The sequence below is a fragment of the Lissotriton helveticus genome, chromosome 8 (genome assembly GCF_964261635.1).
Source record: "Lissotriton helveticus chromosome 8, aLisHel1.1, whole genome shotgun sequence".
NCBI classification, from domain to species: Eukaryota; Metazoa; Chordata; class Amphibia; order Caudata; family Salamandridae; genus Lissotriton; species Lissotriton helveticus.
Window position 1 is genome coordinate 191,963,349 of NC_136069.1, and position 23,772 is coordinate 191,987,120.

General features: G+C 46.4%; 1 protein-coding gene across 2 annotated transcripts in view; it reads right to left on the reverse strand.

Moving 5' to 3' along the window:
• The window catches only part of MORC3 (MORC family CW-type zinc finger 3), a 644,813-nt gene extending 621,480 nt beyond the window's left edge, over positions 1-23,333 (reverse strand). The window contains exon 1 of one of the 2 annotated variants that reach the window (XM_078656878.1): positions 23,202-23,333. In XM_078656878.1, coding sequence (XP_078513004.1) covers positions 23,202-23,237 — 36 coding nt within the window. In that variant the 5' untranslated portion in view covers positions 23,238-23,333. The remainder of the gene's footprint in view (positions 1-23,201) is intronic. The other variant, XM_078656879.1, reaches the window with a different exon arrangement.
• Between the last annotated feature and the right edge of the window lie 439 nt (positions 23,334-23,772).

Consider the following 23,772-nt stretch of genomic DNA (forward strand, 5'->3'; position numbering starts at 1 on the left):
GCCGCCCGAAAAGGACATCCCAGAGGCGTCCCCGCTCGAGGACAGACTTATGCCATCAAAGGCGACATCATTGATGTATCGTAAACTAATAAACAATTTACCTGACCCTCTGGAGGTCTTGCTGGAGAAATGGTCACACGACTGTGGAGACATTGATGACTCAGAGCGGCAGGAGGCGATTGCGTCTCCGAAAGAAGTGGGCATCTCATCACGTCTCCGCTTGGTGCAACTACGCATATTACACAGATCCTACTACACTAGAGCCACATTGCATAAGATGAAACGGATTGCACACCCATACTGTTTGCGGGGATGCGGTGAAGTGGGGAGCTTCTATCACACAATATGGGATTGCCCACGAATTGCACACTACTGGGTTCAGGTGATGCGCACCATGTCTCAATCAGAGGAACTTTCCATACTGCCTGACCCCAGGCGTTGCCTTTTAAATATATGGGAACCCAATGACCTCACACGCTGTGGGCAGAGCTGGGTGACACTTGGCATGATGGTGGCAAAGAGGAATATAGCGGAGAAATGGGGTGGGACGGTGTCACCAACAATATCGGCTTGGAAGCACGATATGGACGCTGCAATGATTTCAGAACGGGCAGTGTTCTGCAATAGAGGTTGTCCCAAGAAATGGAAAAGGATTTGGGGGGCATGGAATAAGTATAGAGGGAACATTTGTGACCCACCTTCAGATAATGATAGTTCCAGCTCTGATTCGCCGTGATGCTCTGAGACTACTGTACTTGCTGGCAACCCATGTTATGATTGATGGAATGAGATGTACTTGTATTAGTGATATAATCATACTGTTTTCGGTTGACGAACTACTGAGCCTAAATTATTTTGTATTTTTGCATAACAACGTATCGCACTGTTTAAAAATACAAATAAAAATATTTTCCCAAAAAAAAATACTCCTTCACAACAAATATTGGGGAACCTAACCTCACTGATGTCTGACTCTCTACACTCCTTGCTCCCTGATTCTCGCCTCCTCCTCAACCCCTTCCCCGCCTCTCATTCTGCCTCTCCCCTTTTCTTCACTCCCTTCTCCCTCTGAACGTCAACACCACCTCCCCCTATTGATCTCCGTCGCCCCTAAACACCCAGTACATTCTATAACCCTATTTTATGTAACTCACGTTTTAATGCACATTGTTTTACTTTATTGTAATTGTTTACCTATCTTGTAAAGCGCTCTGATACCCCCGGGTCCAGTAGCACTATATAAAACCTTGGAAATAAATAAATAAATACATTCTACAACTCTCCGCCTCCACTTTTAAAGCTCTGCATATGGTGAGAACTCCGAAAAGAACTGGGAACTACCAAGGAAGAACGGACCAGCTTGCTGTTGTCCCCGTCTGGAGAGGGCTCTAGGCTTGTACTTCTAAGGTTGATCTCCAGGGCTAGTGGTACTGCCCCATCTCGCAAACCAGAAAATAGTGGGAGGCCCTGCAGGGGAAATACTGGGGCATACGGCAGGACATGGGGTGTAAGATAAGAGACTCTGGCCAGACTCCTGCAAGTGATTTCCCTTACTGCCCTTTAGTGTTTTTGACTAGTATTATTTAGGGCTGCTTCGGGTCGTGTGTTACTAAGAGTACTTACTGTTGTTAAATATGTGCTCCAGAAATTAAGGAAACAAGGTAGCTGAAGAACTTTTTAAAATTTAAATGCAGGAATATCTGTCAATAAAGGTGTTACTCCGCCGGACTGGGGTTCATGAATTGTTTCTTTGACTCTCTTGCAGCTGTAGCTTAGCATTCAGACTATTTTGTTTTCTTATTTTTGTTTTGTAGAATTCTTTTCCGGGGCGATAGATGCTTCAATTCCTGAAGTGTAGGGTGGGGTGGGGGGGGGAGTTGGGGGGCAGGGAGGGCGTTGTCTCCTAATTGTTTAATACGTTTGGCCTCGTTTGGGCCCCTGTTTTTCATGACAGCTCTTTGAAGGCACATGCCAAATTCGCCAATTTGAGACCTATCATACTACAAACACTATCCCAGAGGTCTTCAAACTTTTGGATGCCAAGACCCCCCGGTCAACATTTTCAGGCGTAAGGACCCCCTCCTGACAAAAATGTCTAAACCTCTAGGTAGGGCTACTGGAATTATGAGGCAGGTGAGGACCAAATTATGCGACAGGCTTGACTAAATTGTGTGAGTAGAAAATGTAAATAATGTTCTGTGATGCTGCGTATTTTGGGATAGCATTGCTTTATTATTTTGAAATGTTTTAAACACAGTAACACTGAGGAAAGATTTCACCCCATCAGTACAAGTTTATAACTAAAATACAGAAATTAACATCAGAAAGATGTCTAGTCAACCTTTGTGAACGGCCTCCCACTCCGCAGGAATACGCGCTGCCACATTAGAAGCTCACCTGGCCATGGCCGGGAGCAGCAAGGGTCCCTTCAAATCCTGGCTGTCTTGTGCAGAGTTAAGCAGGTCACCCATGCCCCTTTCCTCTCACCCCCTTCCTTCCATCCCTCTCTTCTCTCCACTCCCAACCCCGGATCCCTCTCTCACATTGCAGGCAGATGGTTATTAGCCCCAGGACACCTTTTGGTAACAGTAGCACACTACAAATATAAATAATAATAGGCAGAAGCAGGGGATCCACTAGCCCCGATCTTCGGGGGGTAAACACTCCCAGCCAGGGCTGGCCCTAGCAAAGGTCGCACACGGTGCAACATTCTTTCCACCTTCTCCATGAAATCCCTCACTAACACTCACCAACAATACACCTCATCTCTCTATAGCACCTGTCTGACAAACATTTCATTTTTGTATAGCGCTACTCATAGTTTACTCCCACTCAGTTCTGTGATGTGCAAGGTACATCTTCTTTGTACCAGGCACTTTAACCTCCTGCACTGTGTGGGTGACAAGAGTGCCCATGTGACTGCACGGTGAACAATGCAACAGTGTGAGAGTAGGGTAAAAGGAGTGACTACAGGGTGAGTGAGGTGACCATATGAATTTGGGTTTGGCTGTAAGTGCAGAGTGGGGCGAATTAGTGCATGGTTAGTGATGGCCTTGTTTGAGTGAGCTACAGATTGAGCAGTGAGGGGGGGGACAGGTGAGGGAAGTGTCACATGAGTGCAGGGTGAGAAGTGTGCTCGTGTGACTGCAGGGTGAGGTACAGAGTGAACAATGCAAGCGTATTTTTAGTGCAGAGTGATCACAGAGAGCAGGGTGAGCGGGTGAATGTTGTGAGTGCATGGTGATCAGTGTGAGTGCATTGTTATCACTAAGTGCAGGATGAGCGGGTGAATGTTGTGAGTGCTTGGTGATCAGTGTGAGTGCATGGTGATCAATGTGAGTGCATTGTGATCAGTGTGAGTGCAATATGATCACTGAGTGCAGGGTGAGCAGGTGAATTGTGTGAGGGCATGGTGATCAGTGTGAGTGCATTGTGATCGCTGGGAGTGCAGGGTGAGCGAGAAAGTGAAGGCAAGAATGAGAAGTAAGTTGTCCGAAAGCAGGGTGCATTCCCAGAAACTTGAAGCGTAGGGTTTGAGATATAAGTTAAACTATTGCTATAATGGCATTAATCAGGGATCAAGGGTGGAGGAAATAAATAATGTGCTGCTCCTGCAACAAACTTCCAGTCTTATGATTAGGGTTACCAGCTCATTATTTTGATAGCCCAGAAATAAGCAGTCACCTAAAGCTGTATTTTTAGCACTTATCTGTGAATACTTAGAACAGCAAACATAAATAGAAAGCACTTTTAATTGTGTTCTAGGGCTGCCTCAATGATCCATGACTGATAATTAAAGAGAACAAAGACAGAAAAGTCACATAACTAATTAATACATACTTTTTTATTTATAACTCTATTTAGTGTCAAGAGCAGGTCTCTGCAGGCTCTTTAAACAACACACAGCAGGCATGTTTCCTTTGGGCAACCCTTCTTTATATTCCTTTTCATTAAATGCATTCTCACACTATGGCAGTAAGTGTAAAAATACAAATGTAAGGAATAGGCAGAGTGGGAGCCCAGGGTGTACTGGAACCATAAAAAAACCAAGCCTTGGTAACCAGTTAACAAAGGCATGTAAATATGCTATTGGTCTTTAAAGACCTGTGAAAAACTCGGGCGTGCCGGAAATAAGACTCCAGACACTGCCCATCTGAGCTCACAGCAACTCGAGCTGCACTGCAGCAGCCCGGGCTGAGACACAGGATGGGGGAGTAGGGAAGCTGAAGCCCTGGAGGCCAGGGCAGAAGTGTGACTGTGAATGTGCCACCCCCTTCACATCACTCCACGGCCCCACAGTTTTAAGACCCCTGCTCTATCCATACACCCAGATCACGTGATGCCACTTGCCCTGAGATTCAGGGCCCCCCGCTGGCCCGCAAACACATCACCTGCTCACATGACGTTCTTTCTTAATAGAACCCTTCACATTATGTCATGGAACGTCAACTGCCTGTTAGACCGTATAAAGCGAACCGCGATTCTCCGCAGTGCCCAACCACAAGGTCCCGACAATCTCTTTTGACAAGAAACGCACCTTCTGGGGACACACTGTAACTTCCTTGCCAGGTATGGGTTTGACAGGGTCTGGCACTCTGGTTTTGCTAGGGGCTCCCGCGGAGTGGCCATATTGGTTCAAAGGGGTCTCCCCTTTAATCTGCTACAAGTGGCGTCTGACCCGCAGGGGTGCTATGTGGCCCTATCTGGTAAGATCGAAGGTCATTCTCTCAATCACCTATGTGCATACATTCCCCCTGCCACCATGCCCTCCACCCTCAGACGCCTCACTCTAGTGATTTAAAATTTCCCTCTGAGTTTGACGGTCATGGGGGCGATTTCAATGCTGTTTTGCAGCCTTCCAGCGACGCAACAGTTACTCCCTCTGCGTCCCGCCTTGCCTCTGCCAAGCGCCTCTCACATTGGTCTTTGGTCCTGGGTCTCTGCGACGCCTGCCGGGGTGTGGAACCCTTGCCGGGAACCTACCACACCCACTTCCGTATTGACTTGCTCATGTTCCCGGCCACCGATTGCCAGTTGGTGTCAGGGTCACTATCCTTCCCCGAGGCATCTCTGACCATTCCCCGGTCTCCCTCCGGCTCGGGTGGGCCCCCAAGGAATCTTGTGCGATCTGGCAGATGAATGCTTGGTTCCTGCAGGATGCGGAGTTCGTTGAGACCCTCAGGCAGGAGCTGCAGCAATATTGCGTGATCAACAAGGGATCAGTTCCCTCTCAGGGTACTGCGTGGGAGGCCGGCAAATCTATCACGCGGGGCGTCGCTAGAGGCCTGATTCATGCTAAACACACTGCCCAGACCGCCCGTCTGATGCAGCTGGAAACCCAGGCTGCACAGCTGGAATTAGCCCAGACTTCCGCTGAGGACGCTCGCTCCACCCGACAGCTCACACTGCTCCTCAAGGAAATCCGTCAGATCTCTTTGGAATCGGCTACAGGCCTGTGGCGTTCATCGTGGTACGTGTATACGGTTGTGGGGAACAAAAACGGGAGACTACTTCACAACCTGGTCTCCTACCCCAAAGCCAACCGTATAATCCCAGAGGTCCATGACGCGGCTGGCACTCATCATCTTACTTACCATGCTATTGCGCAAGCCCTTGCGGGCTATTAAGCCAGACTGTATGCGGCCCAACCTCCCGAGGCCTCCCCGACAGAACTGTTGACAGAGGCTGGGACTCAACTAACCAGTCTTCCTAAGGCAGTCTCCGAAACACTGGACCTCCCCTTTACCCCGGAAGAGATACACAGGGCCATTTCACTCCTTCACTCGGGTAAGAACCCGGGGCTGGGTGAATACCCTCAGGAATACTATGCGACCTATCGCGACCAGCTGGTCCCTCACCTGGTTGACCTGTTCCACCATGTAGTGGAAGTGGGGTCCTTTCCCCCGGAGAACGATGTGGCCACCATTGTGGTCCTTCCTAAAACTCAACTGCCTTCCCTCTCCTGCGCGGGGATTACCGCCCCATTTCCCTCATCAACACGGAGGTGAAAATCTTTGTTACTGCTTTGGCCCAGCACCACTGCCCCCTTTTGCATGACTCCATCCCGACCAATGCAGCATTACGCCTGCCCGTGGTACCCGGCGTTGCATACGCCGTCTTCACCTCGCACACCGCCAACAGCTCTCCCCGTACTTGGTCCTGCTTTTCATTGATTTCGAAAAAGCCTTCGACACATTTGACTGGAGTTATCTGGAAGATGAGGGCGAACCACGGCCTTCATCCTCCTGGACCTCTAGGCCGCTTAGACACCCTCTGCCACCACACCCTGCGCACATGCCTACCCGAGGCAGGGATCGGAGTCAAAACCCTGGACTGGATCCCAACCTTCCTCACCGGCAGAACCCAGAGAGTCCGACTCCCCCCGTTCCGATCCGAAGCCACCACGATCACCTGCGGCGTACCTCAAGGATATTCCCTCAGCCCGATCCTGTTCAACATCTATATGGCACCACTCACCAACATCGTCCGAGCGCACCACCTCAACATTGTCTCATACGCCAATGACACAAAGCTGATCCTCTCCCTCACCAAAGACCCAGACATCATCAAATCCAACCTCCACGAGGGAATAAAGGCCGTCGCAGATTGGATGAAGGCCAGCCGACTGAAACTGAACTCAAGACAAAACGGAGGTCCTCATCCTCGGCGCCACCCCCTCCGCATGTGACGACTCCTGGTGGCCAACCGTGCTGGGAGCGCCCCCGACACCCACAAACCACACACGCAATCCTGGACTCCACGCTCTCTATGACCCAGCAAGTCAACACGGTTTCCTACTCCTGCTTTAACACCCTCCGAATGCTCCGCAAGATCTACAGATGGATCCCCACCGAAACCAGGAGAGTGGTCACCCAAGCACTCGTCAGCCGCAAACTGGACTACGGCAACGCCCTCTACGCAGGAACCACGACCACACTCCAGAAGAGACTCCAACGCACACAGAACGCCTCCGCACGCCTCATCCTCGGACTCCCTCGCCACAGCCACATCACCATCCACCTAAGAGATCTGCACTGGCTCCCAGTCAACAAGAGGGTCACCTTCAAACTCCTCACCTACGCTCACAAAGCACGCCACACCGCCAGACCTGCATACCTCAACAAACGACTGTCCTACACCCCGACCCGCCAGCTTCGCTCCGCCGACCCCACCCTCGCCACCATCCCACGCATCAGACGAACAACCCCGGGTGGCAGATCATTCTCCCACTCGCCGTAAAGACATGGAACACCCTCGCTGCCTCCCTGCATCAGACCCAGGACCTGCTGACCTTCAGGAGTCGTCTCAAGACCTGGCTGTTCGACCAGTAGCTGCCCACCCCTCAGCACCTTGAGACCCTCATGGGTGAGTAGTGCACTCTACAAATACTTGATTGATTGATTGATTATGTGCTGCAGGCGATGGGATTCGGCCTCCCATTCAGACGTTTCATCCGAGTCTTGTATTCAGGTCCTAGAGCACGGGTTCTAATTAATGGTGTACTCTCGGAGGCATTCCCCATCCAGAGGGAGGCACCCACCAAGGCACTTTTATTCGCATTAGCGATGGATACCCTGGCCACCCTGGTCCGCACCGATCCCCGTATCAAGGGTTGGGCCTCGGTCCCCTGTCAAGTTGACAAAGTCACCCTTTATGCTGATGACGTCCTTCTTTTCTTAGCGGAACCTGAGGACTCAGGCCCAAGATGTTTAGAAGTCCTATCCACCTTCGAGCGAGCCTACGGCTGAATCCACTCCGGTCCCCCTCCACCCATCCCGTGCCTGTTTCGACTAGCAAACAAATATTCGCCTGTGTCGGCAGTCCGTCAAGTACTTGGGCAACTAGGTTACCTTGCTCCCCGAGCTCGAATGGGCCCTCAACCTTACGCCCCTGATCCAGAGGGAAAAGGAGAAAAGGACTACGTAAACACCCTAGATCGCTGGAATGGGAGGCTACTCTGATCGGGCTGGAAAAACTCGATTTAGGTCCACCACAGGGGGCCGGAACCCAGTAACAGGAGGGAGTCCCCAGGCACATTTTTATTAGAGACCCTTTCTATGGACACAGACGTGTCCCTTGTACATACACCCTATATTCTGACAGGCGCCACGAGTTGCCCCATTGTTGTAGGGATGCAGGGTCTGGAGCGACCAGAAGTGGGTGGGAGGCAGGTTAGGGTGGATTGAGGGTAGGTTCCTGAGAATCTTTGTTTAATTATAGTTACTGTTCTTTATCGCACTGATATTTGACTTGTACTGAAATACTCCTCAATTGATCTGCGGGGGTAGGACCGCGACCTGTGTTCTGCTCTAGACTAGATATATTGTAATATGTAGAACATGAAGATGGGTCTTTCTTTACCTGTTTTTACAGATTGGGGGGGGGGGGGGTGTTAAAATTTCAAAAAGATTGTATAACGGCTGTCTATTTGACCCTATGTTTACCATGCCAACTTTGCAATCAGCAATAAAGTGTGTTTAAAAAAAAAAAAAAAAAAAAGTACACCCCTGGTTACTAGGGCCAAGGCAGAGCTCAAGCAGTGGCAGTGGCAATGCCTTCCTCTTAATCCCCTGGACAGAGTTCTTCCCCCTATCACTAGGGCTGTCCTACTGGCCTGGCGCATGGCTTAACACCAACAAACTCCTCTGTGGCACGGTACCTGGCTGAGGGAGACTTTAGCCCTCCGAGACTTTAGTCAATGGGATCACATTCGGATCTCGCTTCTTTGGGACGTCTAGGTCGGGGACCATATCAAGGCCTTCAAGGATTTGCAACAGCACTACTCCCTCCCTACACACATTACCTCTCCCACCTCCCTCCCTGAATTTAGTCCTGAGGTGATGATGGGAATCTTGGTAAGAGCGGGGTGTCGCGGATCTACCGCTCCCTAGTGATAATGGCCCGCGACCCTAGACTCACTGCCCGCTCGCTGGGAGGAGTGGTTGGGCCCCCTGGAGGATGCAGACTGGCGGGACGCTCTCATGGCTACCAAAACCTTGACGAATTCCTCCAAACTGCGCCGCATTCAACTCTATTATTTACATACGGTATATCTAACCCCCGCACGTTTATACAGAGCCCGACTGAGACCCTCCCCGACTTGTGCAAGATGTGACCACGCTCCGGCTGATCGCGGCATTCTGGGCGGGAGTAGAACTTGAGCTTACACAGACCCTGGGGTGGCTCGTTCCCCATGATCCGGTGCATCTGTTTTTTGGGTTTGTTCGGTGACCTGGACGGCTCTCGGACCGATACACGATTCCTGGGAACAGCTTTGGCGGTAGCGAATCGTGACATTGCAGCGCTTTGGTCTCAGGTTAGGCCCCCTACCATACGGAAGTGGAGGCGGGGGAGGACTGGTGTAGGACACAGGAGGAACCCCTCTTTGAGGTCCAGGGTTTGCCCTGATTGGTTTGGAAAGATCTGGGGTACATGGTTCAATCTTTTGTCCTAATTTCTGGGTGTTTTTCATGTATTGTGCTCATCCTTCTTATGTATTTAAACCTGAAACCCGATAAGCTGGTCTCGGTCTCCAACCTTATTGTTATAGATTATCGAAGTAATGTGCCCGATTGTGCTGTAAATGTAATTGTGTGGATTCCTATAAATGCCAATAAACTTGATTTTTTTTTCTTCTCCATCATAAAGCAATACTTGGGAATTAGGTATCAGGTTCCCACTTTACTTATAACTGCCGACCTTCTGGGATTTCTCCTGGGTAAGCGCAACAGATGCATGGAGGATGCTCGTTTTCCCTGTTTCTATAAGTATTGTCAGGCTCCTTTTGTGTCCATTCCGCTTTAGTAGTGGTTCTGGGGTGAGCTAGTCACTTTGACTACCCCTTCAAGTTCCCACTTGAAGTGTTCTATTGCATTGCTTTAAATCATTGGACAATTACGTTGTTTATCGGTGTGATTGACTATTGTTTATATAGTCCTCCCAAATTATCCCAAAATTGTGTGCGCTCCCCCTATTCCCACTCCTGTCCAGTTTGTTTATTCTTTGGACAGAGGCCATTCACTCTTTGAATATTGGGGGTGAGTTCTTTACCCAGTTAATGCAGAATGCAGATCTCCCTTCTCGCTAGCAACAACACAAACATGATTTTTTGTTTATCTTTACTGATTTTGTTTTTAGTGGCCAGTTTCCAACTTTTCCCAAAAATAATTACTCTCACTCTGGACTCACTCTGGACTCACTCTGCACTCACTCTGCACTCACTCTGCACTCACTCTGCACTCACTCTGCACTCACTCTGCACTCACTCTGCACTCACTGGGCAGCTGTGTATGTGTTTCTCTATTTAAGGCTCTATGAACACAATGATACAAGTTATAAGGCTACAAAGGTTTAGTTACAAATAACTGTTACATTGGTAACTGTAATAAAAATAGAAAAAAACACTTACATACACAAAAAACACGCTGCCCCTCGTAAAACTGAAGGCTCCATCTGTTTTGTGGTAATCACTTCTTATCTAATCAGGTAACTGTTGTGTCACATTCCTACCCTTTCCTCTGGCCTCATGTTTGAAAGAAGGGGGGCGAGAGATTGAAAGCTTTGTTTTCCCACTGACACAGCGAAGAAGAAACTAGGAAAAGAGCAGCAGATTATCCACAACAACAACTCGCTAAAAATGTATTGACTACATTACACGGTAATGTTTAATACAAAATATAACACTAAATGTAACCTGTTTACCATGTTTAGCTTGGGTAAAACAGCAACACAGAGCACGTGCTCAGTTCCTGCCTAAAATAACGCACTATGTCCAGGAACCAGAAGTCCGTTAGTGTAATACGAAGGGATTAACAAAATTGAGTTTGTGGGTAACATACAAAAATCTATCGAGAGGTACATAGAGCGGAACAATGAGGCAGGCATGTCTTTTGCCTGTGCATGGCCAAAAAAATCTATATTAAACATTATAAAAACATTTCAGTGCAGCAAAATAACAAAGCACGAGTTTAGCTTGGGTAAAAGAGCAACACAGAGCACATGCCCAGTTCCTGGCGAAATAACGCACTATGTCTGGGAAACAGAAGTGCGTTACTGCAATACCAAGGAGATTAACAAAATTGAGTTTGTGGGTAGCATACAAAAATCTATCGAGAGGTACATAGAGCGGAACAAAGAGGCAGGTATGTCTTTTGCCTGTGCATGGCCACAATAATCCATATTAAATGTTGGTTGCTTTCCCGATGGCTGTGTCTGAGCAGGTATTATTGACTATCGAAATAGGAGATGTGATTAAGGGCAGAGCTGCAAACTTTGCAACTGAGGAAGTATGTTTGAGTCTCAGCATCGGCTAAACATCCTGTGATTTTGGGCACATCACTTAATATCTCTGTGCATAAAACAGTAATGTGATTTTGTGATTAACGAAAATAAGCTGCTCGTTTACTTCAATGAGGTTCTGGTAATAAAAAAGGCACTCGTGCATCAGATTGTGGAACACAATGGGCTCTGTTCGAGGGCCAGTTACTGGCTAAAATAACGCACTATGTTCAGGAACCTGAAGTGTAAAACCAAGGAGATTAACAAAATGAAGTTTGTGGCTAGCATACAAAAATCGATCAAGAGGTAGATAGAACAGTGTAGAAAAGTAACAACGCAAGACTTTAGCTTGGGTAAAACAGCAACACAGAGCACGCGCGCAGTTCGTGGCGAAATACCGCACCATGTCCGGGAAACAGAAGTGCGTTACTGTACTACCAAGGAGTTTAACAACAATTGAGTTTGTGGGTAGCATACCAAAATCTATCGAGAGGTACATAGAATGGAACAAAGAGGCAGGCATGTCTTTTGCCTGTGCATGGCCACAAAAATCTATATTAAACGTTGTAAAAAAATGTCAGTGCAGCAAAATAAAGCACGAGTTTAGCTTGGGTAAAAGAGCAACACAGAGCACGTGCCCAGTTCCTGGCGAAATAATGCACTATGTCGGGGAAACAGAAGTGCGTTATTGTAATACCAAGGAGATTAACAAAATTGAGTTTGTGGGTAGCATACAAAAATCTATCTATGTCCGGGAAACAGAAGACCGTTAGTGGGAAACAGAAGACCGTTAGTGTAAAAAAAAAAAACTCTGCATCGCGCGCGCCACTGCAGTGTCCGGGAAACAGAAGTGCGTTACTGTAAAAAAAAAACGAGCGCACAGCATTGGTCTTCAATTATCTCTGCCGTGACGCCGAGATAATTGAAGATATATGGCATTCTGGTGCACGTAACAGACCGTATCGGGGCATAGGCGGAGCTTCTCGAACGCCTACGGCGTGCTCTGTTTCTATACCACACGCACGCGAACACCAATAGCATTGTAGATACCCAAAAAAAAATGCACGAGCAAACTGGAATTCGTAGGTACGCTTTTCGGAGCCCTGAGAATAGGACTCTGGCCACGCCCACTGCTGACGCAGTGGGGCGGTAGGCCCGAGACCTACAAAGTTCCCCCGCCATAGTGACCATGACTCGTGTCTTTGCTTTTTCTCTTACAATGAAGTTTTGTGTTTCTTTTTGGCGCTAAAGACAGGCTGCGAGTGAAGTTCCAAAACACCATCCTCTGCCATGGTGGAATCCTGTTTTTTTAGGTCGAGCCGAGCGCAGCGCGCATGCACTGCTCTAGAAAAACCACCTCTTGGAATCACTCAGGACTTTTCACATGCTCGCGAGTGTGGTTTATTTTTTTATAGCATTTTTTCTATTGGACTTTGCGTGCTTCTTTCAAAAAATTAAAGAAGCACGCAACTGGGCAAAGTCGTATGCATGTCTCACCTTTTCTAGGAAATGTATCCGCCCGCGGCCTACGGCTACGAGCAGGGGCGCCATCTGTTCGTGGTCATGTCACCATTTGTTTTTAATTAGTGTTTGCCTGGCTCACTCGCCCCCGCTTCTCGCTCGCGCCATTCTTTTTAACAAACCCTCCCTTCACATGCAGAAGGAAAAATTGTAGAGGAAACTACTGCCTACAGTCAATGTTGGGAGTTATAAAAGGTAAGAAATGCCCTCGCATCCACACCACACGGCCCAGCTGTTGTTAACTGCACTTGTCGTCCCGAAATTAGACAGCCAGCGGTAGCGCTGGGATTTCAGCTTTTTTCAGAAATAATAACTGTGTTTTGCACAACCCGTGACGGTGGAAGGGCGGGATTCAAATAACGGTACCAGTGTTTTCACTGCCCTCTCCCACAAATCCCACTTTGCTGCACCTTTTTCGGGCACATCAGTTGACAGCCTGGTGCTTGTGCCAGGACAGCGCACAGAGCAGACTGCACGCAAATTGGTCAGCGAGTCTGTCTGACACGGGCGACGCATGGGTTGGGTGGGTATTGGAGTGCCTCGACCAGACTTTCACATGTGGATGCCTCGATGTGCCTCGAAGCTAGACTAGTTTCAAAAAGGGGGTGGTGATGGACAGAGTATCTGAGTTAATTAGAACACTCCTACCCAGTCAACAGATCAGGGCTTGATCCATCACCGTTTTTTAGCTCACTGCACCATCCCAGTTCAGAACCTCGCTATATGCAAATTAGTCTGTCCCTGGCCCAGTGCATCATGGGAACAGGGCAGACCAAACTACCAAGCCAATTCTTCACTGGAAAGGAAACAAGCTTCCGGGGACCGGTTTCTGGCATTACAGCCGTCTTCGGCCCGGCATGCTTGAATCCTGATGGTGCAGTGAGCAAGGGACTCATGTCTGAGCATACCCTTCCACACTCATGGTGGCCAAAATAATTTCAAAAAGGGGGTGGTGATGGACAGAGTATCTGAGTTAATCAGAACACTCCTACCAAGTCAAAAGATCAGGGCTTGATCCATCACCGTTTTTTAGCTCACTGCACCATCCCAGTTCAGAACCTGGCTATATGCAAATTAGTCTGTCCCTGGCCCAGTGCATCATGGGAACAACGCAGACCAAACTACCAAGCCAATTCTTCACTGGAAAGGAAACAAGCTTCCGGGGACCGGTTTCTGGCATTACAGCCGTCTTCGGCCCGGCTTGCTTGAATCCTGATGGTGCAGTGAGCAAGGGACTCATGTCTGAGCAATGTCGAAGCTAGACTAGGCCTACGGCACCTTGCTGACTTAGGGCATCAAAGTGATTCATATATTGAATTTCAAGAGATATCGGGAGGGGGGTGCTTTGAAAAATAACAAATATATGTTTAAAAAAACAAATGTAACATGGATTGTTAGAGAGAGAAGCATGTGTTTACGCTGTGAACGGCAGCGCTGCAGGGCCAGCATGGAAGTTTCAGTCTTCGGTTTCGAACCTTACCTCTGTAAACAGTTCACTTTTCTCCCTAGATTTGCTGGACAAAGAGGTCGCACCAGTGGAGAAAGCTGAAACCCTGGACTCTGATGAGAAACAGTCCACGCAGAGGCTAACCTCATGGCCACATGCATGGACCACGTGCCCATGGCTGAAAAAACAGCAGCACTTGGGGTCGTGCCTAGTCGTAAGCGCCCTGGGTGGGGTGCACTGGCAGAGCACGGGGTGCTGTGCCTCAGGGGGCAACTACCTCCTGGTTGATGGACTGTATGCACTCCCTCCGTATTGCACATGTTATGTATGATGGTTGATGTACATGTCAGAAGCACAGAGGTGTCTGCCATAGGGATTCAGAGGCCGGTGAACAAAGGTGGCGCGCAGTGGAAGAACATGTCTCTGGCCTTCATTCCACCTGTGACCCCTTTAGCCAGATCTAAGTGTTGTCGCCATCTGCATGCTTTGATTTCAAACCTATATGGTCAAGTCCCAGAATGTAAATGTTCTGTTGACCAAACCGATAGATCTGCCCTAAAGGGGGCAATGGCTGTGTCATTTGGCAGCTGTATACCTGGATGTATAGTGGTAAATTAAAAAAGAAATCCTATTTATCACGTTGATAATTTTACATGTTGGGATTCTTTTAAATGTTCTCACCTTTGTTCATATCCCGAATTCTGAACAAAAAAAATTGTTTACCTCAGTAGTGTTGCGCACGTCCGTTGGCTGACGCGGCCCGGTCCGCGCAATGGAACGCCGCACCGCGGCGGAATTACTGCCGCGGTAAACGGATTAGCTGCTGACAATGTCAGATATTTTACTTTATTGTGCTTTAAAGCCTTAGCATAAAGTTTACATTTCGTTGCAGGCACCACTCTATCATGCAATACATGGTTGTAAACGGGTGTCCCTCTCCCTCCCTCTCTCACTCCATCCCTTCCTCTCCCCTCTCCCTCTCCCTCGTTCTCTCCCTCTCTCCATCCCTTCCTCTCTCCCTCCCTCCCTCGTTCTCTTCCTCTCTCCCTACCTCTCTCTGTCCCTACCTCTCTCTTACTTCCTCTCTCTCTCTCTCTCCCCTCTCTTCCTCCTTTCCTCTCTCCCTCCCTTCATCTCTCCCTCCTTATGTCCCTTCCTCGCTCCCTCCCATCCTCTCTCTCGCTCTCTCTCCCTCTCCCTCTCCCTTCCTGTCTCTTCCTCTCTCCCTCCCTTCTCGCATCTAGCATTCAACTGCCTTGGATCATGTGTTAAATATTTATAAGGTGAAAGCACGCACAAGTTGCAGTAAAGCGTACCTTCTCCATTGATTGAGATCTTATAAGACGTTTCCCCATGCCCTCTTCTCGTTTGATTGAGCTGCATGTATCAACGAGGTGTGGGATCCCTTTATGTTAAATTGCATCTCTTACCAAACTTCCAAACACCTCTGGCAAAACACTTATACGGTCCCAGCGGCGAGAACCATTGGCTATGCCAATGCTTGTTTAAACTTTTGTGGTTGGATCCTCCAGTTTCCGACAATGTCTTTCACTGCAAAACTTCATAGCCAGCAGGAAATCTCAAAGAGATGTTGACTTGCCAATGAAAACATGTTTTCAATGCAGAAAAGATACGCAAAGCCTCAATTTGAGTAACAAACATAATATTTGAGCATGGACACTGCAGGGTGGAAATATGTTTCACATGCAAATTAACTTTCAATAAACCGTAGTTTTCCTTCACTATGTCAAATTATTTTAAGGTTTGGCTTTAGAATACCACTCTGAGCATCCATTCATGGTGCGTGTTTTGCAGCGGAGTAACGTGGGTGTGCTTTGTTGAATTACTGGTTTTACAACCAGCTTAAAACAACAGGTATACAAGTGTCATGCATAAAGAAGGGTGTTTACCTTTTGCTGTCTTCATGGGAGCAAAAGACTAGAGGCACATTTACTTGGAATGAATAGCTCTCGAAAGTGGGCGTACATTTATTATTATTAAAACGGTTTCATAAAGCGCACAGCTACCTGCGATACGTTTCCCGGTGCTACACCCCACAAGGTACATTATCAGAATAATTATCAAATATTTATTCAGGAACTCCAGATTTTTTGCTGTTTACGGAAAATGGAGAGAGACTGGCAGACTCTCAATAACAGTGAAATCGCGTTCATCAACCTGGGCCCTAAATAGGCAAACACTGCCTCATTGACAGGCTCTTTTTACAGTAAGAACAGCAGAAAAGTTGGAACTGCTAGAGAGTAGCATGGTTCATAGAGTACTATCAAATGTCTGAGATACCGAAGGCCGATATTAGAAAATAATTTGTACATATAGCATAGTGCTTTGAAATGAATTTGTTTTTTCAACAGCTCGTCAATAGAGTTTGCTCAAAAGCTTAGATGTGGATGTAAGTTTGGCAGGCTTTAGAAGAAGCCTGGTGGGAGTATTTTGGACTCGCTGCAGTCGCTTAAGTGCACCCTTAGTAACACCCAGATACAGAATGTTGCCGTAACCAATTTTGAGATGATCAAGGCCTGTATCACTCATCTCTTTGCTGAGGTTTGAAGGCAACCAAAAATCTTTCTCAACCATCTAAGTATTCTAATGCAGGTAGCCGCTACCTTGGTAATCTGCGTATTCAATGAAAGGATATCTAACTAGATGCTCACTTTTCTAACAACTGCCAATAGCAAAGGGCATGTCCTTAGTGCCTTAGCCACAGATGAGGCCCCAAAAGATGGGGCAGTTTGACCACTAACAGAATTTCTGTCTTATCACTGTTCAATTTGGGGTGGTTGATATTCATCCATGTCAACACTATTGACAGGTAGGTGTTCAGGACATTCACATTCTGGTTTTCTTGAACTGCCAGAGAGACAACAATCGGTGTGTCTTCAGTGTATGAGAAGAAAGTCACAGCAGCTCTCCACAATATCAACCAGAGGACATAAATAGACATTAAACATTGTTCAACTGAGCGTGGAACCCTGCGGTACTCCTAAAGATTGTGGATAGGTCTGTGACCAATGCGGTTTTGTATGTACTTGAAAAGAACGATTCTACAGATAAGACTTAAACAATCGCAGAGTAGTCCTACACATACCTATTTCTTCCAGGAATTGCAGCAGGAGGTTGTGGCTAACCGTGTCAAAGGCGGCACTTAAGTCCAATAAGATCAGCTGACCTGTGCTACCTTGGTCTAACTGAGCTTTAAGATTTCCGGTGATGCCAAGTAAGGATGCCTCTCTACAATGGCCAGCTCTAAAACCTGACTGGGATGGATGAAGATCATTTGAATCAACAAACGTTGTACGCTGCTTTTTCACCAAAGTGAAGTAACTGGTTGCCCATTGCAGGCCTGTTTGTGTCATATTAGTAAGTCGTTTGACAACCGATGCTGCCAGAAAATACACTCACATTTCAGATTGTTAATTATTTTTTTTAAACGATAGAAGCACATTTTCTTTTCAGAACTCAGGACATCGAAAAAGCAGACAGTGTGAAATCTATTTCACAACACAGATTTGATTCCACATTCTTACAATCATGTATTTATCTGTGCACTGCACTGATCCACTGCCGAGTGATCTATTTCACCTGCCATCGCCTCAGCCAGTTCTACGGTGGTTGTGTTAATGGGCGTTTGTGGTGTTGTTGCTGGCGTGCAATGGGGGTTTGCACTGGTTTGACAGCTGTTAGTATTTATCGGCCCCTGTATGCGTGCTTGGTTATGCACAAAGGAAAGTATACAGCTCTCTTGCTCAGTATGAAAATGTTTATCCAGCATCCAGTATCCTGAAGCTCGCAGGTTCTGTTAATGTTTGTTGTGCTTCCTTTCTATGCTTCCCCTAATAGTCAAGCGTAGATTAAAGGTGGAAGCGGAGATCGGTATATAACCGGGGGCTGTACTCCCACTCACCGCAGAGGATGGACTGGACAAGACGACTAGGGTATTGGTTCTAGTTTTGTTTCTCTCTTGCGCTTCGTATCCATAAAGCCTGCAGCAGAGTACTGGTGCTTCTGTGAGCCAGCATGTCCTGCCGGTGGAAAAAGCTGTGGCTGCATGAAGTGTATAAGGCTTCAAACTGTTTAACCTTGCATTTAAAGGTCATCTCCTGCAAAAACAGTATGTACAGCAGGCAGCTGTGGTACTGCCTGCTAAAATGCAACTGGAGTCAAGCTATCCTAGCTGATGAGGGCTGAAAGCCCGAAACCAGTCATAGGATGCTTGTTTCCGGTCCAGGGTGGACCTGACCTGGCAGTTCGGGATGGACTGTTCCCATTGGGCGCAGGGTCAAGATTTATTTGCATATGGCTGGATCCAAACTGGAATGGCATGGTGAGCAAAAAAACAATGGATTTAGGCACAGATCTCTGTACTGGGCTGAATGTATGACATGTTGTGCATTCTGTCCATCAATTGTTCTTTTTGCTAAAATGCCAACCTCCGACTGCCGAAACAAATAAGAGTGAAGGAAGACAAAGCTTGGAAACGATTGTACAGATTATCAACAAGAAACGAAACTTAGATGTCTTAAAAAAAAAAAACTCTAGCTGGAGTGCGTTCTAGCATATTTTACATGCACACGAGTGCGAGGTTGTGTCGCAAGTAAACTTGCCCCAATGCCGTCAACGTTACCAACCAAAAGTATACAGCAGCAGGATCATGCAGAACGAATAAATGCGCTGCATCAACGGCTGTACTTCCAAACACTCAAGTTCCTAGCGAAGTACATGTGGAAGCTTACCACCAAACCACTCTCTCTGTAGGACTCATTTAATGTAAGGAAGAGTCCCGGAGGGCTTAGTGTATGATAAAAAGCACTTTCCCTTTGCATTCAGCACTAAAGGAACGAACCCCTAAGTACTGATGGACCCTTGTGGTGGCTCATTCCTTTGTACACTACCACTCCTGCTCACCCACCTTAATCCTCGACCCATTCGCATACACATAGGGAGGAGGTGATTTATAAATACTGAATTTGATTCTCACCTCGCCACCCCTAATTAAGATACTTCATGCAATTCTGAAACCTAGCACCATGGCACTTTATCATTAGGATGAAATAAAATTGGAACATGAACATGCGCACTTCAAAGGGATTTTTACTCACCCACCAAGATTTGCGTATTTAAGCACAAGTAATTACAAATAATTGTTACAAGAGAAAGAACAAAAGCCCACCAATCAGGTACTGTGGGACCCTCCGGTGTCACAACTGTGGGAATAGTAATGCAATAATTAAGGGAAATCTGATATTGCACCCGACGAATCAAATTGAAGGTCACAGGTAAATGCGACAGCAGTAATCACATATATATGTTAAAATGTTCATGTGGACAAGCATAATTTAGAAAAACTCAATGCAAAATCAAAACATGTATTATAGAACACAAAAGTAACATTTGTTTAAAAAACATTAAATCCACAGTGGCAACACATTTTAACTCGCATAATCAAAATCCGAGTCAGCTTCGATTCTGTATAATGGAAAGTGTTCCAACTCTCCCGGGAAGGGACAACTCGCAACATTTACTGAGAAGAGTGGCATTTTGGATAAATCATCTCAATACCTTGCACCCCAAAGGACATAATGAACGTTTGAAACTAGGCCGTTTTTTTTATAAATGAAGTATCAAAGCATGCATTGTCAAATTTGTATCTACAATGTGTTTAGCACACCTTATGAACATGGAATCCAATGTTGGTTTAGATCAGAACCAACTGTACCGAGGTGGACATATATTGTTAGTACGAATTAGTATTAATTGCTGTAAGTCGCAGTTATCAGAACCTTTGCTCATTTAAGCATTGTTTCATAATAACATACCCTACCAGTGCTATGCACGTTAATGTTGAAATCATCAATGACAACGTATTAATTTCTCACTGTTGAAGTATTATTCATGTTTTGCGCACATTGTTTTGAAAAGCATCCACATGCCTATCATGATTATTCACAACACATTTCATACACTTTTGTTTTTTGCAAACTTTATTGAAAGCAACCTTTAGGACAAATCGAGAGTTTCTCAACCATGAAATTTCACAAACACCATCATTTCCTTCATGGTTTCCATTTTGCATCATTGATTACTTTTCCTCACTAAAGCGAGTAATTTCATTTTTTGTACATTATCATAGCCTTTGACATTCTCGAGCGAACACGTACAATTTACAGTCTTGATCACATGACCTTCACTTCCAGGTTTATTAACAACACTGTGAGAAGTTGGCCTGGCATATGATGTCCACTATTCTAGTGGGCACCTTGCACCAGTCCAAACGACCCTTATTGATGGTAGGTTTAAAGGCAACCTTTATAGAAAGCTATCCTAGTGGTAGCTGTGGAGAGCCGCCTTCAGGCTAAGACTTAGAGGCGAGTTAAGCAAGTTGTTTTACCAGTTATAATCTCTTGAATGATCAAATGAAAGTACACCACACAAGGTATATATCAAATATGTATGTATTTATTCTAAACACAACCCCTCTGGACTCTTTATGGAGGTCAGAGGTAAAAGTACAATACGAGGAACTTAATTAGCATATGATAAGTTGCACAGTATACGTTATGCCCTAGGGGCCTCACAAACCATATACTAAAATAGTGGTATAAGAACCACATCACATGAGGGTTAGAAAGCAGGCCTAGGGCCTGTAGAACCGCTGGGGCAACCAGAAACCACCCAAGGTAGGGACGTACGAGAACCACGGTGGATGCGTGCAGTGTCTAAACACAGCCGCGAATCACCATTGACTTTCTATGGAGAACGAACAAGTTACAATTTTAAAGAATAAGGGCACTTAGAGGTGAACTACGATGGAACCCTTTTAGACTAGGACACTTCGAGAGTCAAGACCCACGGGAGCACTGGAGTACTCGTGTTACCTCACCCAGGGAAGCCGGGTGCATAGATGTCTTGTTTCGTCGTCGATTCCAATGGAGAGCAGCGAAGAAATGCTGCAGGCGACCAGAGGAAAAGTGTCCGGGTGGATCCAAGGGTGGATTGGAGATGTGAAGAACCTGGAAGCAGCGGGGACAGAGTCTGGGTCACTAGCCAGTGACCAGGATGGCAACAAGAAGATGCCAGCCGATGTCGAGTGTTTTCAGGTGAAAAAGGTGAAGCTTGACTCTTCAGCCACGATGACCAGGAGGTGTCGACGACGATCAGGAGCTGGATTCGAGCTGTCCCACGAAGGATGTCGAGTGCTGCAGCATCGGAATCCGGATTGGATCCAACAAGCCTTGGCAACAGCAACCCACGCAAGATGACAAGATTGGCTTCTGTTCAGACCAGCAAGGTCTGAGGGACTCCTCCTTTGGACAAACACCACTCGGCACATTTTAACTTTTTCTCCCAATGCGGACCCGAACGCATGTGGACACCACGCCATAACGGTGAGTGCACTCAAAAGTGAGAACAGTATCAGCGGCTTCTTTCTTACGAGAAAGAGCAATAGTAATGACCGTGCATTCTTTTACAGGCATTTAACTACACTTCCAATGTGGCGGTTCCGAATCCTGTAAATGTAAGTTCACCATCCACTTTTTATGTGTGCACAATATGGCTGCAGTTCTAACTACCGGTTGTTAGTAAGCAAGAACGATTCCCGTTTCAGATATTTTCACGAGCTCCTGCCGTGTTCATACCTTTCACATAAAAGCTACCATCGCGTAAGTCACAATATTGTTGCCATTTTTTATCAATTCACGAACGTTTGAATGTGACGATCATTCCGACACACTCAGGATTCTTTTAACAATGGTCATTCAATACAGCACGTATTCCCATTACCTCCCAATAGATAACAGGCACAGCACTTTGCACAAGCATAATTTTGTCGCTTTCGTTATTCACTTTTTCCAATTTCTCACTGTCTTATTCTTAGTATACGCTCATAACTAACTACTTCAATGGTATGCCACACATGAGCACTTTTTCAACTATGCGCTTTTTACAAGAAAATCCGTGAAACCATCTTATGATTCATACACCAAGGCTTTTGCCTCGGTTTACAGGTCATCTGTTTACCCTAACACCTGCATTACTCTCACCACAGCTATTTCCTAATAACATGCATTGTCGCTTACAACAGCTTATCCTGTACCATTTTGAATGTTTTATATCATTTTATGTTTTCACGTATTAAGTCCCCTGATGAAGGATTAAGCTCGAAATGCATTGGGCAGAAATCATTGAGTAACTGTTCAAACAATTTAAACTATGAAAACAAAATAAACTATAACTTCATGAACAATCTACGGGAGACAGCGCTTGTTCACTTTATCATTAGCCCCACACATTCATATCTAGCCGGAGAATATAACATTTATTTATAAAAGCATATGCTACTACTGGGGGGGGGGGGGGTCATGACGAGTACGTACATTGATGGGACTTTACGTTCCATCAACCTATACGATACGAAGAAACGATGGCAACCTGGGGATCACGGTTCGATCCCCGGCACCAGCGGCAGATTAGCCCAGCACCATGTGACTCTGGGCAATAGCTTGCCTAATCTTCCCCACGGCCCCCAGCGCCTAGAGACCCTTACGGGTGATAGTGCGCTTTACAAATGTGGATTATTATTATTATTATTATTATTATTTCCTATAGATGAGCTTTGCTGTGTACAATCCAAACGCCTTTGGAGACAAGGAAAGTGGTATTTTACACACAGCGTGTTACGCCAGGCTGCCTTTGAAGTGTGTGAGCTGGGCAAGGGCACTGTCTTCCTCTGCTTGTGGGCACATACTGTTCCAGAGATGTGAGACCTTGGTGACTCCCGTATTGCCAGTCTCTCGGGATTCAGGTATGGTGAATCGATAGCTGATGGTGCACTCGTGCCCGCTACAACATCCCACACTTTACCGTAAACAAACAACAGCCTCCCTTGTAAGCCGGGGCAGCATCTGTGACCAAACACATCCTCTATCTCATTGCTTACCGCGCTGAGGCGAATTCCTCTGTGTGTCTGCGCCATCTTCGCTCGGGTTGTGGTAGACCGGAATCCGGATGGATGCTGGAACAGCTGCACCGCCTACAGAACCAACACACAGGGACATCGCGAAATGAACATAGAAGAAGTACTAGCATCTAGCGGAACTAAATTTCAACAAGTGCGACGTCCATATTGAAACGTCGTCACCCAATTCGTTGTAAAAGAATATATAGAAAGTAACATTACTATTGTGGATTCGAAACAGATATTTATATACTGTTTAATTGTATTTATAATGCTAATTCCAGTGTTTAAATACATATATTACACTTATACTTACATATCAGTTTTCTTAAATTAATTTGCTAATAAGATATGTTGCCAACAGCGAGTAAAGCCTTGGTCGGAGTTTCTGATCTGCTTTCCAAAATTATTTCAATGGGACCATTCGAAAATGGGACCTGGTTAATTCAGAGTGTTTATTTCCCATTATAGCTGCGTTCGGTAGTTTCATGCAAAAAGTGTCTCAGTCTTAGCCTTATAAACGCCCCACTTCCGTTTTAGTTACCACATCCAA